Raw genomic sequence first — 17629 nt, forward strand, 5'->3', positions numbered from 1 at the left:
TTCGCATCTGTTGGCTAGGACTGGAGATTGAACGCTTGCAATTTGGCTGCGGGTGCCATAAGATGAAATCATCTACTTTGTGTCATCGCTCCTCACTCACTTCCAGGAGTGCTCTATTTCACTGTAGTTGCATGAACACTGCAAAAAAAAAATGACCTCGATACCTGCAGCTGCCTATCTGAATCTATACGACTCCCTGTTCTGCCGTGACACCAGACACTAACCAGACACTAACCCTGCCTTCAAACACACCAATACCACCCAGAAGCCCCTGGCAAGAAAGAAAAGGGAAATCTCTCCAGTTCGGTCTTTCAGTGTCAGCTTAGTGCTTCCCACTGGACCTTGCTTGTGTTCTTTCTAAAAACTTGCAAAAAGTCCCATACTCATCTCACCTGCCAGGACCACTCTCACATGTTAGAGCAGGGCATCCCTTGTTCTAACCTGTAGAGCCTGAGTCAGAAATGAGGATTCATGTGATGCTTCCTAAGGGCCCCTGTTGGAACAGTAGCTCCATCCTTTCATTATTCTGGGATTTACCCAGTAGTCCAAGATCTAATATTAACATCAGCAGACCAGAATGCTCCTCAGACAACTCTTACCCGAAGTGTTCGTTTTCCAGTCATTTTGCCCTATTGGTAATGAGCTTGAATTTCTTTTTGTCATCAAAGCAGAACATATTCCTTACCAACATTTATCAGAAAAAAAAAAAAGATTCAGAAAGATGGAATAAATATACTGCTCCATATCGGATCACTAGCAGGAACATCCTATTTCACATATAAAATGCTACCACTTGGAACTCTCTTTCCAGCCCAGCTTCCATATCCCTGAGCTCCAAACAGCTGAACTGATCTTGTTTTTAAAGTCATCAGTCACTTCTCTGGCCCAACTGGCTTCCTCCTGATGACTTTTGATGGAGTCATTTTGTCTAGCTCAAAAACATGGGAGTTCTTGAAGTCCAAGGGGCTGGCAATGACATCACCCAAGCATGGAACAAAGATGCTTGAAGAAAATGGTAGATTAAAAATACTTGAAAGATAAGAATCTTTCTCCTCTGACAAAGCTCTGGTCTTTGAATCAGACATTGCCCTGTCATCACAGCAGGGCTTCCAGAAACATGCACAAAAGAAGAAGAAAAACAAGAGAAGAGACAAGTAGGTCACTGAACATCACGATGGGTGGAGGTAATACAGACAGTAAAAAGTGTTTTCCTCCTGTAGGAAAGCCTCCTTTGGCTGAGAGAGTTCCTAACACTCAGATTGACAAGAGGTGGAGGCTTAGACTTGAGCAAACCATAAGCGCTGTTGTCAGACACAGAATCACAAGAAATATGGAGTTAACTTCTGATATTTTTATCTGAATTCAGGCCATTTGGAATGAAATTCTTCCTGCCTGTTTTTAGCTGCCTGTAGTGCAGCTATCTCATTCAGTCACTCCAGGATTCCTTTATGCCACTGGAGAGAAATGACATTTTTTTGAGCAGAATGACTTAATAATATAGCACAGTTTGTCAGAACGGGGTTACCATCTAAACACTGACTCTCCTGAAGGAAGGTCTCCCAACTATATTTCAAGTAAGTAGTGTGTGCACAAAAAAACATGACTTGCTCCCTTTCTTGATATTTCTGATGCTATGAACAACAGCTTTTCTCTTCCCCAGACTTTATATCCTCACAGAGCATTGACTGCAGTCAATGCATGCCTCCATAGCCACTTAAAGAAGCAATACTGTAAATACTACTGGTGGCTAAACTGGGGACCCCAACTATCCTCGACCTAAAGTGCCAAAGAGCAAAATGCACCAAAGGACAGGTCCTGTATTAGCTTAAAAACAGTCATACCTACATTTTGTCATCCTTATCATGTACTACAAGAAACTCCAGGTGGTATGTGGGAGCCAGACTACAAATGGGACCTATCTGAAGCAAAACTAAAATGGGTACATTGCAATTAAAGTAAGATTTTGGTTCTTTACAATGATTTTGAGGAATAGAGTTCTCTGGATTGTAATGAAAACTTTTTAAAAGTTAGTTTGAATAATTTATTCATCATTTACACCTTATTTTCTGAGTGCTTCATTTTTCTAACTGCTAAACTTTGCTGTAAAAATGAAGATTTAGTTAAAATATGGGTAATTTCCTGGTGCTTTTGGCATTTCTGGATTCCCAAGAATCCATCAGTGTGGAAACAAAGGAAACTAAATTTCTGAAAAAAAAAGTATGCTATGCTACTACGGAGTTTGATTAACAAAAGGAAAGAAAAATGGAGGCAAGGGTCAACTTTATGCCTAATTCACATCATTAAAGACTAAATATAGTAGGAGAATCAAGGTCCAGCACTACTATGCACCCAGCTGAGCATAGTCCAGCTGGGTGCGAAGAGTCCAGAGTACTCTTTGAAACTATTTGTGTGCAGAATTTCTCTCCTTAATAGCTCTGGCAATACCTGCCATTATCATTTAGACAGTTCAAAATATCTGAACTCGATGTTTCTTTCTTTAGCCTTCTCAGTCCTCTTCTGTTATTTTTAAAAGCACATCTAGAAAATATAGTCATTTAGTTCAGGTTGTTTTAAAGTGAACCACTACCATTTAAACTGCAGCCTATTTTTCAAATATTAAAATTGTAGCCTTGAAACACCTCATTGGAGATGGCCCCTTTCACAGATGAGAGGGTTGTAATTTAACAGAGGCCTGAAACATCCTCAAGATCAATCATCATCAAGAAACTAAGCTTAAATAATTTTCTAGTTTAAATTTACACCAGCCTGTTCAAGAAAGGACTGGTATAAATGCCAGTGGTGAATTATAAAAGTGCCATTTGTTTTTATTAAGCCTATGATCTGGAGGTTTTGTCACCAATAGACATTTCATCACCAGCTCATTAAGAGAATGTGTCTGCCAAAGAATCCTCAAGATGAAATGTAGCCCCTTTCACTGTTATTCTCTTGGTTAGCAATGAGAAAATTCACTAATCAGACAGTGTTGAAGTTCAAGCAGCTGCTTTTATTCATTGCAAGAAGTTACAAATAACATAAATGTACTAACTGACTCTCTCAATGATAGGAACAGCTCCCTGCAAGTTCTGTTGGCATGGCTTCCCTTGATGCTTGAAATTTAAAAGTAGGATATGCCTTTGAAAAGATCAAACAGCTCTACTTCAGAAAGAAAGTTTTGAAGTTCATCTGCCCCCCCGCCTTTTTATTTTTTTAAAACCTGTATTCTCTTCTTCTATTTCTAGATGTCTCGGTATCCTGACCCAGGGCTTTTCTACTCCTAGTCCTGTTAGCAGCACCATGTGTTACTTGTCCATATGGATTCTCCTCTTCAGGGTGCAGTTCTTGTTGGCAAAATGGTAGCAAAGAGGAACCCTTCTTATCCCAGAGGTGCTGTAAAGGAGGAGGGTAACTACCAATTTGAAGGGGGTACATTGCTGTCTGGAATGTTCAAAGCCTTCTCTAGGCCAAAACAGACACCATTTTTAGCAGGTATGTTTCTCTGGAGTAATTCCATAAATTTGATCTAAAAGGCTAAGTCCCATCTTGGTTCACTACTACTACCAATTTAATGAAGAGCTGCAGAAATATATTCTAGTGCAGTATTCTAGAGCAAGACAAACAGTAACCCAGAAGCTGTAGTTGCACAGATCTGCCAGGCTGTTAACAAATCTGTTTATACTGTCTGAGGAACTCCCCCTGGTGTCACCCTCACAAAAGCACCTTATCTCGCCCTTGTCTTACAAGCTACTTGGGAGGAGAAAGTAGAAGGGAGCTCATGAGGTCTGTGAAACTGCACCAGACCTGGCAGGTATTCTGTACTGCACAACTTCTGAGTAATCCCCTACAAAGGGCAGAACTGACAGGTTGGTGATGGCTAACAGATACAATGGCAAGAGCAGAAATATGGAACTCTTCAGTTTAGTTGTCTTGTTAGCTTATGTCACAGCAATATTTGTCACCACGTTATTTTAGGCCAGGACATAGAGGAAAGTACTGAGAAATTGATGTTAAGGACAGTGACAAATACAAGTTTTTTTTCTTCTGCCTATACTTTGTATTGCGTAGGGGGGGAAATATTGAAAGAAAGAAGGAGGGAAAAAAAGGCACTTCTCCCCAAATAACCTGCAGCCAGAACATTTGTGGACTTTGTGCTGATACTGATTTTAAAGCAGCTGCAGGATTCAAGGTGCCCACATTCTTATGTACTCTTTGGTACACAACAGAAGCCAGCAGCTCTAGTACTGGCAAGTGCTTTTGTCATTTGCAGGCACTGTGCAACACAAAAGCTGTCACAGTAGTACATGATGAAGAAAACAAGTTACGCTATGTCCGCCTACGTGGTGAACCATCGGATTCGGACAAAGTGTAAACCAGGAACACAGATGCTGTTAATACCAAATGGGAGAGACTGCCTTGAAAAGCTGCAGATGGACTTTGAAATCACGGAAAATAATGTAGCCCCACCACAAGCACTCAGCCTTCCACAACACTGTGGCAAAAAGGGCTGATGCCATTTATGTCCATGGATATAAATACCAAGAAGTTGAGAAGTGAGCATAGCACTATTTATTAATGAATGACAATGATGAAAATGAGAATGAGAAAGTGAATCAGAGACAAGAGAAGAAGCCTGGAGAGAGGAAGACTTGCCCTGGGTAGAGGCGGTTGGGTTAGAGAACACTTAGGTAAACTTGATACCCACAAATCCATGGGCCCTGATAGGATGCACCCAAGAGTGCTGCAGGAGCTGGCAGATGTTATTGCGAAGCCACTCTCCATCATCTTCAAAAGGTCCTGGAGAATGGGGGAGGTGCCGAAGGACTAGAAGAAAGCCAATGTCATACCTGTCTTCGAAAAAGACAAGAAGGAGGACCCAGGCAACTACAGGCCAGTAAGCCTCGCCTCCATCCCTGGAAAAGTGATGGAGCAGCTCATCCAGGCTGTTGTCTCTAAGCATGTGGAGGACAAGAAGGTGCTTAGGAGTGGTCAGCATGGATTCACCAAGGGAAAATCATACTTAATCAGTTGGATAGCCTTCTATGATAGAATGACTGGCTGGGTAGATGAGGGAAGAGTGGTGGATGTCATTTATCTCAACTTCAGCAAGACTTTTGATACCGTCCCTGACAGCGTCCTCCTGGGCAAGCTCCAGAAGTGCGGGTTAGGTGAGGGGGCAGTGAGACGGATTAAGAACTGGCTGGGTGGCAGAGCTCAGAGGGTGATCAGTGGCACAGAGTCTATTTGGAGGGAGATTTGGATTTGGACCCCAGGGGTCAGTCCTCAGCTCAGTCCTGTTCAATTAATTCATCAATGACCTGGGTGAAGGGACAAAGTGCCTGCTCAGCAAGTTTGCTGATGACACCAAACTGGGAGGAGTAGTTGATACCCCAGAGGGCTGCACTGCCATCCAGAGGGACCTAGACAGACTGGACAACTGGGCAGTGAGAAACCTCATGAAGTCCAAAAAGGGCAAGTGCAAGCAATAACCCCATGCATCAGTACAGGCTGGGGACAGAGCTTCTGGAGAGCAGCTCTGCAGAGAGGGACCTGGGCGTCATGGTGGACAACAAGTTGACTGTGAGGCAACATTGTGCCCTTGTGGCTAAGAAGGCCAATGGAATTCTGGGGTGCAAGATCAAGAAGAGCATCCCCATCAGGTTGAGGAAGGTGATCCTCACCATCTACTCAGTCCTCGTGAGTCCACATCTGGAATACTATGTCCAGTTCTGGGCTCCCCAGTACAAGAGGGATGTGGAGCTGCTGGAGAGTGTCCAGCGCAGGGCTACAGGGATGATCAGGGGCCTGGAATATCTGCCTTATGAGGAAAGATGGAGAGAGCTGGGCCTGTTCAGCCTGGAGAAGAGAAGGCTGAGAGGAGACCTGATCATTGTATATAAGTACCTCAAGGGAAGCAGTGAGGAGGATAGGGGTGGCCTCTTTTCAGTGGTGTCCACAGATTGGACTGAAGGAAACAGCCACAAACAGAAGCACCAAAAGTTCGGCAGGAACTTATGGAAAACATTCTTGACAGTGACGGTGACAGAGCACCGGAACAGGTTGCTAAGAGAGGTTGTGGAATCTCCTTCTCTGGAGATATTCAAAACTCGCTTGGATGCAGTCTTGTGCCACATGCTCTAGGTGACGCTGTGTGTGCAGGGTCTCTAAAGACCCCTTCCAACCTTAATGATTCTATGAATGGTAGGCAGATCACTAAGCTAGCAACTGGAGTTTGTTCGTGCAGAAAAAGCAATATTTGGAAAGAATATATATATATCTCTCTCCCAGTTTCTGAATCCAACACATGAGGCTTCATGAGCTCATTTTCCTCAGCTCATTCAAGAGTTTAACAGCTTAGTGGATAACATGAGGCCATTTGGCATTTTCCAGCCTTGACGACAAGAATGTAGCAGACCACAAGTTGAAGTTAAATAGAAAACATTGAAATTTCTCAATAACAACCAAAACCAAATATTCAAACACATCCTCAATATACATGAACTGTCCTTCCCAAGCACCTTTAAGGCAAGACAATAATTATCCAGAAAGTGTACTGTAACATAGTTTGAAGAATAAGTTAATTAGATGAGAAAGGTAGAAAAGGTGGTATTACACTGACAGGTTGTTTATGTTCTTTTGGTATTAGCATCAAAGAAACCAACTCATGGACTAATTACCTCCCACCCAGCCTGGTCAGGAGCCTTTCCTTACTACGGGGAGATAACGCTGATGGTTTCCTGAATCAGAAATCTCAAGTTTCAACCATTCTCCTGAAAGAGAGAAAAATTTTCCTCTGCTCAAAGTATAATTGTTATAGTCTTTTATCAGGAAAAGTTTCTTTGTTTTCTGCAGCAGAGTAGCTTCAAAGAACAGACAGATTACAGAATAAGAGTTACCTGGTGTTTCAGGGCATAAGAGCACAGGATCTGCCTACTTGTGTCATTTGCATGCTGAAACACATACTACAGTCAGCCAAACAGCATCACCAAGGGTATTTTCCAATGGTGACACCACTCCTGAAGCACCAAACTCTAATTTATCTGCTACAAATGCATAGACAAAAATCATTCCCTCAAAACAATTTGGCTATTTGCTTGGAGTCTCTTGAAGTACCCAGAAACATTGTCAGGTTTTTCAGTGTCAAAAATATTTAAAAAAAAAAAAAAAAAAAAAAAAAAAAAAAAAAAAACCACGACTGGCAGACTTCCTGGCATCATCCCATCTCACTCTGAACTCTGTGAGACTCCATGCTTGCTTCATCACCCAGCAGCTAGGGAGCACAGACACACCCCTGCTGCAGCACTGAAGGTTCTTGCTGCATCAGCCAACCTAGAAAACTAGTTCCTGCTGACTTAGTAGATCACTCACCTGGCAGAAAATACCCTTAATTTACAGAAACTAAGCACCAGTTTAGGATCTAGCAGCTGCTCTGCACACAGTTCTTGGCAAGACACTGTTTTTCCAGCATCATGACTCAACTTCTTCCTACTAGGAAAGGAAGTGAGGCTTGGCAGGCTAGCTACTCCCTTCATCAGGCAACCCTGGCTGTAGGGCACAGAGGTTTTCCTCACTGGGCCAACACTGAAGAATTTATGGCACTGCTACTCCAGCAAAACATGACTGGTATGTCTACATCAACAGCCAAAAGGCATACTACATCCTTTGGCCCATCTTGCCAAGTGCTGGGTAAATACAACCCCCCTTCTGCTGCTGGAAACAGTTACTACATGTATTTAGTGTATTAATATACTAAATTAATTAAATGGGGAACAAAAATAATAGGCAGGCATACAAAGTCTGTTCTTTTTTCTACTTTTATACTGTTCTTCACCTCTAATGGCACATTAGATACTCTGCAAAACATGAAAACTAATGCAAATTCAAAAGCAGAATTGAGTGGTAGGAACCACCAACACAAAAAGGAAGAAAGGAGATAAGTGCATCTACCAACAGCAAGTTTAGAGTGCCATTTGTCTAATGCCTCTTACTCTCCCTCAAAACTAGTATTATACTAGTATTAGCATAGATTTCTAAATACTAGAAATTTATATTCTAAAAACACAACACATTACTACCTTTTCAGTGAAGCTACATCAGCAACAGATCTACATTATTTCACTTCTGTAATTACTCTTGCAATTCTTTTTATTATGGAAAGACAGCTGAAGCCTTGCATTCAGCCTCTTGCTTAATTAGGGCATTTTTCCCCTTTTTCATTTTCTTACCCTATAACTCAGCCTACTATTCTAAAATTCAAGGATGTTCTCTCTGGTACTTCCAAAAGTTTTTGGAAAAGATAAAGGAGCTGAGATAAAGGGAAGCTCAGGTGAATAGGGTGTTTATCTTGGCTAGCTTTTACTCTGCTGTTTTATCAGTTCACTGAGGTCTGAAGGAAGCAATTACATTGTGAAAAGGGACTACAAGCTACATCAGCCATGGCCACAGTATGACCCTGCCCCTATAAATCCCTGCAGAAGCTTTCACTGCAAGTGATACAGGAGCCTGAAAATTGAAGCATCACTAGCCTCACTTAGGAAGACAGTTTTTCTGAGATGTGGAAAGGATCAGAAGACTGCATACTTTTTGTAGTTTATTTACTGAGTCTAGAGCAGGAAGAGCAGCAAAGAGCCCACTCCACATATCCCTGGCTTTTTATTTAGCTTTTACCTGCTCATTCTCCTTTCCCTCCACTCCCCCACCCCAATACATTTCAGCAACTCAATATTTTTGAAGTATCAGTTTTTAATAACAAGAAATGACAGCACAACTTTCAAGCAGCTTGAAGAACAGTGTTCAATTTCCAGTTTCTCACCAGTCAAGTGCATGATGAGGTACACATGGGCGTCTAGAATCACTGATTGACAGCAGCATAATCTGAAAGTCATTACAGAGCTTTCTGGTAGTCTCTAGCTCACCTAAGACACTTTGGTCTAACAGGCCTAGGGATGTTCCTCTGTCTGTTTTAAAGCCAGGTTCAGATCAGCTACTCCAAGGGCAAATCTCTCTCTAGAAACTGTTACTATAATCAAAGATGGATCACATCTCCCCTGGCTGACTAACTTCTAGTCAGTGAAGCAGCAAATGGGTACATTTGAAGAGAATCTGAGTAATATCCCCAGCCAAATATTACTGTGTACCCCAGAAGTACCACATTTTCATATTTTCTAGTATATTTATACACAGTGGTCAAAAAACTCCAGATATTCCTAGTCACCACTAGGTCAATCCAATAACTTGAAGCAAGTAGTGTCCAGCATAATTTTATTTGTACAAGAATTTCAGAATTAAGGTCCAAAACCCAGTTTCTAAGAATGACAGGGGAACACTACAGTGCAAAGTAGTAGAAAAGCCATTGTGACCAATCTCACATTTGGGCTCACTGCAAATTCAAATACTTCTAGTTAGTGTTCTGCCAGCATTAAAAAAAAAAAAAAAAAAAAAAAACACCCCACACCACTACACACACAAAAAACCACTTTTTTTTTTCCAGAAGAGGTACAAGATAGATTCAGGTAGCTGACTTTTTAATTGTTAAAAAATGATAATATAAAAAAGTATTTCTAAACTTCAACACAAAGTACAGCTTTAATCAGAAAGACAAGCCCAAACTAGACACTTCAGTGTTTTTCTTCCAAAAAAAGTGAAGTATTGCAATCATTGTCCCCACCACCGAAGCTTCTACAACCCAGCCTCCTCTAACTTGTTTTATTCTAATTAAAGAACACATTAAATACATACACTTCACTGCTTAATAAGTGTTGAGTAAGACTTAGATGCCAAGAGCAGAAGTGTTACTAGCCATTTGGCTCTCCTGATGCCTAGATCAGACTGATTTGCCAGTGATGACTGCCAATTTATTGCTTATTCAGTACCCCAAAATTATGGCACCCTGATTCAGTGAGTTATTTAGGGAGAATATTCAGCAAGTACCCTCAGTACACTGACAGTTTAATTGAAGCAGTATGTCCAAGTACTCTGATGACTCCTTCCAAGCACTCATAGTATACATTGATAAGCAGAGATAACAAGCAACATAAGTAGGTACTCTAGTGATCAGCAGAATTCCATGAAGCCTAGGTGCAAGACATACCACATGCTTACTTCCAAGACTCAGTCCCAAAAATTAGCATATAACTTTCAATAAAAAGCTTTAGGTATCCGGAATAGACTTAAATACTAGCTTCTGTTTTGTAGACAAGATATTAATGTTCAAATACAATTAAGAGCTTTTGGAAAATGATTACTCAAAAGCAAGTGGTAGTCTTCAACCTCCAGGTTAGTGATTGACTGCACAAGCTGAGAACAAAAGCAGCAACACAAGTTGAGCTAATGAACATAAACATACTTTACTATATAGCTTTTCAGATGATCATAAATCAGCATAGAGATTTTAATCAAATGACTAAAAGCCTAGTTTACTACTAACTAGCCTCCTTAGAAGCACCTTAGAGGAATAAATTTTCACTTACAGTGGGGAGATCATCTCAAGTTAAGTTGAAAGGGGGAAGGGTCATGATAAATATTGTCAACAGCTGCTTAACCTCAAACCAATTTAAACCAGTAGAACTTAACAGCTACAGGAATACTTTATTTTAAACTATGCAGTCTACTTAACTAGAAGCCTAGTCCTCACAAGAAATATACTAATACAAAACTTGCACTCAAGTACTGATCTTACTGCCACTGCCCAGTTAGAATGTATTAGGATAGTCAGAAGTATATAATAGCCTCTTTAACCTCCTCTTGATACTGAAATGGGCAACAGCATAGAGCAGGTTTGCAGAGATATCATTAAACAGTAAAGGGAGATTGAGTCAAGTAGGCAGCCTACAGTTTGACCAGAGTCATTGCTCTAACCTGGCTTACTACTTTCTCTTATGTTACTCCCTGCTAAAGGGATCACCATAAGTTCAAACCAGCTAGCACACATTAGATAAGCCATTGACACTTGCAACATCATATTACCAAGACAAACTGTTGGCAACACAGGAACAAAAAGTCACTTGGTATGACAGCCCTAACTAAACTGCTGGGCCAGAATTGTTCTGAAGGCAGTGATACAGAACATTGTACCAGCAATCCTTCCTGGGTCAGTGCCAAGACAATAGGTAATATATAACTTCAAGCTAAAGTTTAACCATTCAAGACTTTAATATTTATCATCCAGAATAAAAAGCCTCAATTCCAATACACTAGAGTAACTTAAGAGCAAGATAGAGAAAAAAGCAGTCCTGCAGGGTTGAAAACCCAGAAAGTCAGCTGTCCAGAGAAAGCAACCATTCAACAAAGTTTCCATCCTCAGCAACAAATTAATAGCAGGACCAGAAGCTATTGTATTAGCAGCTGAAGAAAGCTTGAGTTCTCCATAGTGCTATCTCAGTAGGAATCTGAGAGCCTTCTAAGCACTTCCTTTTCCAATATAAACATTTGACCTGATGTTCAGCAGACAAGGCATACAAGGTCAGCAAAAATATAGTTTAAGCTTCGGAAGAATCCTTAACCATCTGATCACTTCTTCCACATAAGCTGACACACAGAACCACTTTCTAATGATCAGCCATGAGATCTCACAAGACAGAGGCATATCTAAGCCATTTGATAGGCAAATCAACTGTTCCTCCAAGGAATGGCTTATATCTGTAAGGGGCATAGCTTAGATTAGCTTTGAAAATATCTGTTTCAGAAGTCATAATTAAAACAAACTCTTAAGCTAAAGAGCACCTTCCTTTCTAATGATATTCTATACTAAACAGTTATCACCTGCAACTATTCATGTGTAGGTTTGTATCTAAGCAGTAGGGCTTCATCAAGATTGACACACACATTGGCAACACTGGCAGCCCACCAGCTTTTTTTTTAAAAAAGTCTTCCAAAGAGTCACTTGCAGATGAGAAGTGCCTTTTCTCTAGCTTATACCAAGTCAGATCGCATTAAAGGGACTTGGTTTACTTTCAAATTTAAGTATTTTGGCATCACTGAATACAGGAAGTCTTCCATAGAAGTCAGAAGACATCAAGTTAATATGCTACTGAAGCTACTACAAGACTGTTCAGAAAATTAAGCTAAAGCATAGTTGGCTACATTTTTCTAGATCATACCCTTGCCTTTCTAGCCTAAATGACATTTGAATAAATTAGTAGTTTCACTGTTCTACTTAAGCAGGGAATTAGGAATTCCTTTAGGAATTAGTTATGAGAAGTGAAAGCATTCACAACCTCCCTAGAATTATTTGGTCCTACCAGAAACAGGTGCTCATTCAAGCTTGCCAGGTAAATGCCACACTGCTGCTATTTTCCATTTCTAATAGCAACTATAAATTGTGTTCCCACTCACTTTCTGCCTTACCTTTAAGTTTAAATATTTTGTTTGTTCTGTTACTTTAGCCTCACAAGCTAACAAAGACAGCTAAAAGCCAAGCCCCAAAAAGTGATTAGGAAATCAATATTGTTAAGCATTACACCAGTACATATTAAGTAACTCTAAAAATCTGCTCTTCTGTTCTGTTTCTCCAGTTAAGCAGAGGAAACAATCACTTACTATTGCAACTCAATGAAACCATTTTGGTTTACATACCAGCCAGTTTCTATTATAGCTATATAGAGACCTGGAAAATTTTGACCATCCTTACATAGCACAAATCCCAAAGCAGCAAGCTTGACATCTATCCTTTGATGTTAGCTACCTATACTTCAAAAAAAAAAAAAATTACACACACTTTCAGAGGATCTTCAGAAAATGGGAGTAGACTTTTGCCACACACTGCATCTGTAGAGATCCCTGCTTAGGGTTTTATACCTTTTTCAGGTGAGCATTAAGATCACCTGAGGGGAAGAAGTTGACTTCACCCTCAAAAAACATTTCATACAGGAACGAAGTGATAGTGATAAACCAGTAAACTTAACCATTAAGTGAGAGAGGCAAGCCATCAGGACCTGCCTAAAGTTGCACAAGAATAAATTCATTCTGGGAGGCCCTTTTGGAAGCTTATAGCATGGCAAGTACACATGATGTGGACCTGTCAGAATGAAAGTTCAGTCTGTGCAAGAGATGAACTATGTTCCAATTGTGCCAGTAGTCTTAAAAAGCAGCCAAAGGCTTTATCTTGAGCCTGTCCTTAGCATTATTTTTCCACCTTAACCTTTCAAACAGTGCTTCCAATTTTATTTAAGGCTTCAATTCTTTGTTTCAAGGACTTAACCCATTAGTGAGTATTATAGATCATGTTGTAGCACATGTTTTGAGAAGTTTTTGTACCCAGGAAGAGTTACTTTGAGTCAGTTTGTGTGCTTTATAGGCAAACTTGCTAATTCATCTTCAATTCCCAAGAAAATAATCTTGAACTTGAGGCTGGTCCATATATCCCCATGCACTACAGGAAATAACCTTGAGGCCCCCTAAACAACAGGCAGCATCTGTGCAGTTACTAGTTCTATACAACCAGAAAAAGCACAAACAGCCCAGGTATGACAGGCTGACTCACTTTTACATGATTTTTTTCAACAGCAAGTTGGACAGCTTAGATTGAGAAGTTATAAAAATAGAGGTTAGGCAACAGAGCAGTGTTTTTTACTATTCCAGAGAGCCATCTTTTCCTGCACAAGACATTTTAGTTTATCTTCTATTAACTAACACTGTTCATGTTATGCTGTACTTAGAGCATTTTATAGCTGTTTCCAGGATGAGTACCAAGTTTTGTAACTGCTCCTCATTCAGTTAGTGGTTCTCTTTTCCCCAATGAAGAGGCAAGACAGTTTCTTGGCATTTGCAGAGGCATACTGAAAGGCTCTTACAAAGTTACTTGGTTGTGTAGTTCTACTACACACCAGGAAATTCAGTCCAAAGCAAGCTGTATATTCCCATTAGACCTCCCCACCCCAGTAGCAGTTATTACTTGTCTATGTACATTCATCATCTTTACTTTCAGTAGCTTCCATTCAAGAACTCTCACGGGAGATGCTCAATTGCAAGGCAACCAGGTGGGGTAGGACTGGCTATATGGAACAGGAACATTTGCAAGATAGTAGTTGCTGAAGTTTACATCACTAACATAAGGTGCTGGCTGGTAATAACAGGTGACATTAGTGGCATTGGGGATGGTGTTTTGTTCTGCCAATACTTTGAGTGCTAGCAGAGAAATCAAGTTGAGAGTCTGCCTTCGCTCATGTCCCATGAGACACACTGTGCTCTCATTTACCACCCTGCGCAGAATCATGAGGTAGTCATATTTGCTCCTCTCTTCTTTGGAGAAGTGGTTCTGGAGGTAGGTCTCTAGCTTGCGCTGCTGATCCAGGATATCTGGAAAGTCGATGAAGAACCGGGAGCACATGTAGCGCTCTAATGTTTTGATCTCATCTTTATCCATGGGCCTGAAGTCTCGTACCAAGAGATTACTATACTTTAGAAGCCCACCACCTCGGATCTCTTCAGGATTTTTGGTAGCTATCAGTTTGTTCTGGAGGTGATCAAAAGCTGCCTCAAAGTCTCCATACATACTCTCCCCAATAACAGTTGGATGGAAATGCTCTGACATGGGGTTTTCTGAGCAGTCATAGTAGAAGAGCAGGGAATCCAGTATGATCTGGAAGGAATCCACACTGAACTCAAACTGCCTTCTTATGCAGTCTACAAACTTCAGCTCCACATTTCTACCATGTTTGTTAGAAAGTGATATCAAGCTCCAGCGGTCAGACTCTGTGCACACTTTTACTAGCTTCTGGATATACGCTTCCTTCAGTGTTACTGGACTGATTTTTAGCTTGCTTACTCCTTCTGGTAAGAAATTCAAGAGAGATCGCAACACCACATCTCGAACCAACTGAAACTCTGCCTCACTTGGAAGAGAAACTTGAAAAATGAGATCCAGGTCCTTGCATCCCAGCCCATTATCCTTGACTAGGACATGACCAGCTGCAGAGCCATTCAAACGGACATCATGTACCACAATGCCTGCCTCACAGAGCCTACTCCGAACAGTCTGAACAATGTCTGCCAGAGTTATCTTCAGTGTTGGGAAGTTACCTCGTCCATGGATTGGAACCACCTCTGTAAGAACCTCATGCAAGCGGCTGACCTGCTCCCAGTTCAGAACACTGCATGACATGCAGTCTGTATCACTTCCTTTGCCTGCCATTATAAGGCTTTTCTTCTCCAAAGAAACTGTAGGAAAAGGAAACAACAAATCAGACCTTATTTACACTTCCTGGATATGCATGCTATGTTCTGCTGTTCTGTTATTCTGTCTGCATAAACAGAGAATTAGAAAGAAAAGTCTACAGTCTAATTCTTAACAGTAAGCCTTTTCCCCTGTCTAGTATTGTATGCACAGGATTTAGTCATATGTCTTTCTGAAGTAAGCTCTGCAGCTTTGCTTTTATTTCAAAACGAAAGTCTCAATGAAGATGATACATTAACTCTGCCTGAAGTTTCAAGGGCATCCACAATACCAGCTGAAGCCAGTGAGAATTGCAAGCACAGAGCACTTCTAAGAGTTAAATCTGTTTCTTTAAATATAAAGCCCAAATTGTCCCCAACTAACATGGCACCTGAAGACATTCAAATGTAAGTTTTGGAGATTAGAAGCATCTAACCCACTAAAAAAACACTTCAACAATACCATAAGCGCTTCTTCCTTCTCACACATTTTTTCATATCAAAAGTAGTAGATGTTTAACAGTCAAAGGCTAAGTTTACCTTGATCCTACAAAAAACTACAGCACTTCAGCATCCTGGACAAGATTTCAGCTATAAAGTCAGATAACAGCTACAACCATTCAATCACATTCCACTCTTTATAAGCAAGTGCTTTTTTCTTCAGATATTGTGTAATCAGACTACCTTTTTTGAAAATATTCATATTTGTACTGGCTTTTGCTCCCTTGTGGAAGAAAAAACAGGTACTAGTTAAGAGTTGGCATGCATTCAGATGAGAGCAAGGTACACAAAACACTATTATACTTCAACATTTAGTAGGTTAAAAACATCAGTGATCAGACCATCACAACCTCTTCTAAACTTCTAGAGTAGCCTTGCTGTAGCTGAACTGACCCCTATTTTGCATTTAAGTGCTTGTGTTTTGGAGTATGTACTTAATATGCTCTACAATCATGCAAGCTCAGCCACTGTTAATACACTTATTCCTTTTTAAGCATTCCAGGTTTCTGTTACGACCAGGTGCTTTTTGACAGCTGCAGACTTAGAGGCCCCACCTTCTGCTTCAAGTACTAGGAAGGACTGCATGGGCAGTTGCCAAGGGCAGGCTATGCAAACTTTAGGTCATTAACTCTTGCCTACCAGGAGTTATTCAAACTCCAACCACATCTTCATATTATGCATTAACCTAGAGCACAGAGTATTTTAGGCAAGATAGAGCTGCTACTATAATATTTCAAACCTTTTTCCAGTTTTTAACTTGTAAACAGCTCCTTTGACTTGTCATCTTTTCCACAGAGGCTAGTCAAATCCTAAATCAGATAGGTAATAAGATTAAGTATTCCTTGGGAAGTAATTTATATCCCTGAACAGAAGCTGCTCTGTTACATTATCTGCACTCATATATACTGAATATAATAGTTTCCAATCTCTAAAGATTTGTTACTTGCAGATGTTTTTCTACTCAAAAGAAGACATTTTTGAAGAGAAGATAAGCACTTTTTCTACTATCAACTCTCAAGAGTACTGCAGCTTCACATAGGTGAAATACACAAATCAAAGACAGAAAGAGGGAGGATAACTTCAACAGCCTTTGCCATGACCAAGTATCTTGCTCCTTCATAGAGCTTGCTTTCCTACAAGACGTAATTGGACAGCTTCTAAGTTTATATGACTGTACCTGCAGCAAACAGTACTCTATTGCACTACAGTATTACATACCTGGACTTAAATTCAACAGGTATTGAAGGACAGGAAGATTTAGTATTCTTTAAAAAATGCTCTCAGGAGCAAGAGTGTTTTCGTTGCTGTAGTATCAGTGACAAGTTTCAGTTAGCACATCAGGTAAAAAGCACCAACCTTTAGTCACTACAGCATTATAGATTATTATATTTACATTATCTACAAGCCCTCAAGGTATATTCCCAAATTATATGCAACAGCCCCATTCCAGTGTCTCACTGCTGCACCACTTAATTTTTCTTTCAGCAAAGTGGGTAACTTGCAAACCAGATGTTAAATACATGATCCCAACACTGACTGTATCTGCTATTAAATAAACAGAGCTTAGCAGAACTTTTAAATATATGTTTTCATGATTAGATCTGTTCCCTGAACCATAGGCACGCCGTATCCAGAGAGCCCTCACTTTTCTTCCTCTTTGTGTCATATAACTCACTTCCAAGCAATTTCTTCCTCCCTTTACCAGGGCGTACACCTTGACACGCAACAACTCCGACTTCAGCACGGCCAGCCAGCTCGGCTAACCCTTGCCCCGTCACCACGAGGCCGGCCTCTTGGAGCAGCTTACCCCTGAGGCCAAAACCCCCACCCAGAAAGAGCTCCGGCCCCGCTACTCAGCCGCAGGCCCGGCGAAGGAGCGCCGCGCGGCGACCACCACGCAGCTCCGCCCACCTCCCCAAAGGCGGGCGGCTGCCACGCAGGACCGCGAGCCGCTCACCGGTTAGCTCAGCCGCACAACCCCGGA

General features: G+C 40.9%; 1 protein-coding gene across 1 annotated transcript; it reads right to left on the bottom strand.

Moving 5' to 3' along the window:
- Positions 1-13869: 13869 nt before the first annotated feature.
- Positions 13870-17629, bottom strand: TENT5C (terminal nucleotidyltransferase 5C). Its single transcript, XM_088531307.1, has 2 exons — positions 17603-17629; positions 13870-15150 (listed from the first exon to the last, which is right to left on the bottom strand). Exon 2 carries the CDS (start codon positions 15122-15124, stop codon positions 13952-13954), a length of 1173 nt encoding a protein of 390 aa, XP_088387433.1. The 5' UTR covers positions 15125-15150; positions 17603-17629; the 3' UTR covers positions 13870-13951.

This window comes from Tinamus guttatus, unplaced genomic scaffold, assembly GCF_059628265.1.
Source record: "Tinamus guttatus ecotype Peru unplaced genomic scaffold, ASM5962826v1 Tinamus_guttatus_pri_ptg000404l, whole genome shotgun sequence".
Classification (NCBI taxonomy): Eukaryota; Metazoa; Chordata; class Aves; order Tinamiformes; family Tinamidae; genus Tinamus; species Tinamus guttatus.

What these genes read in the sequence shown, in the direction of transcription:
- TENT5C (XM_088531307.1), bottom strand. Translation starts at nt 15,124, where the DNA reads ATGGCAGGCAAAGGAAGTGATACAGACTGCATGTCATGCAGTGTTCTG.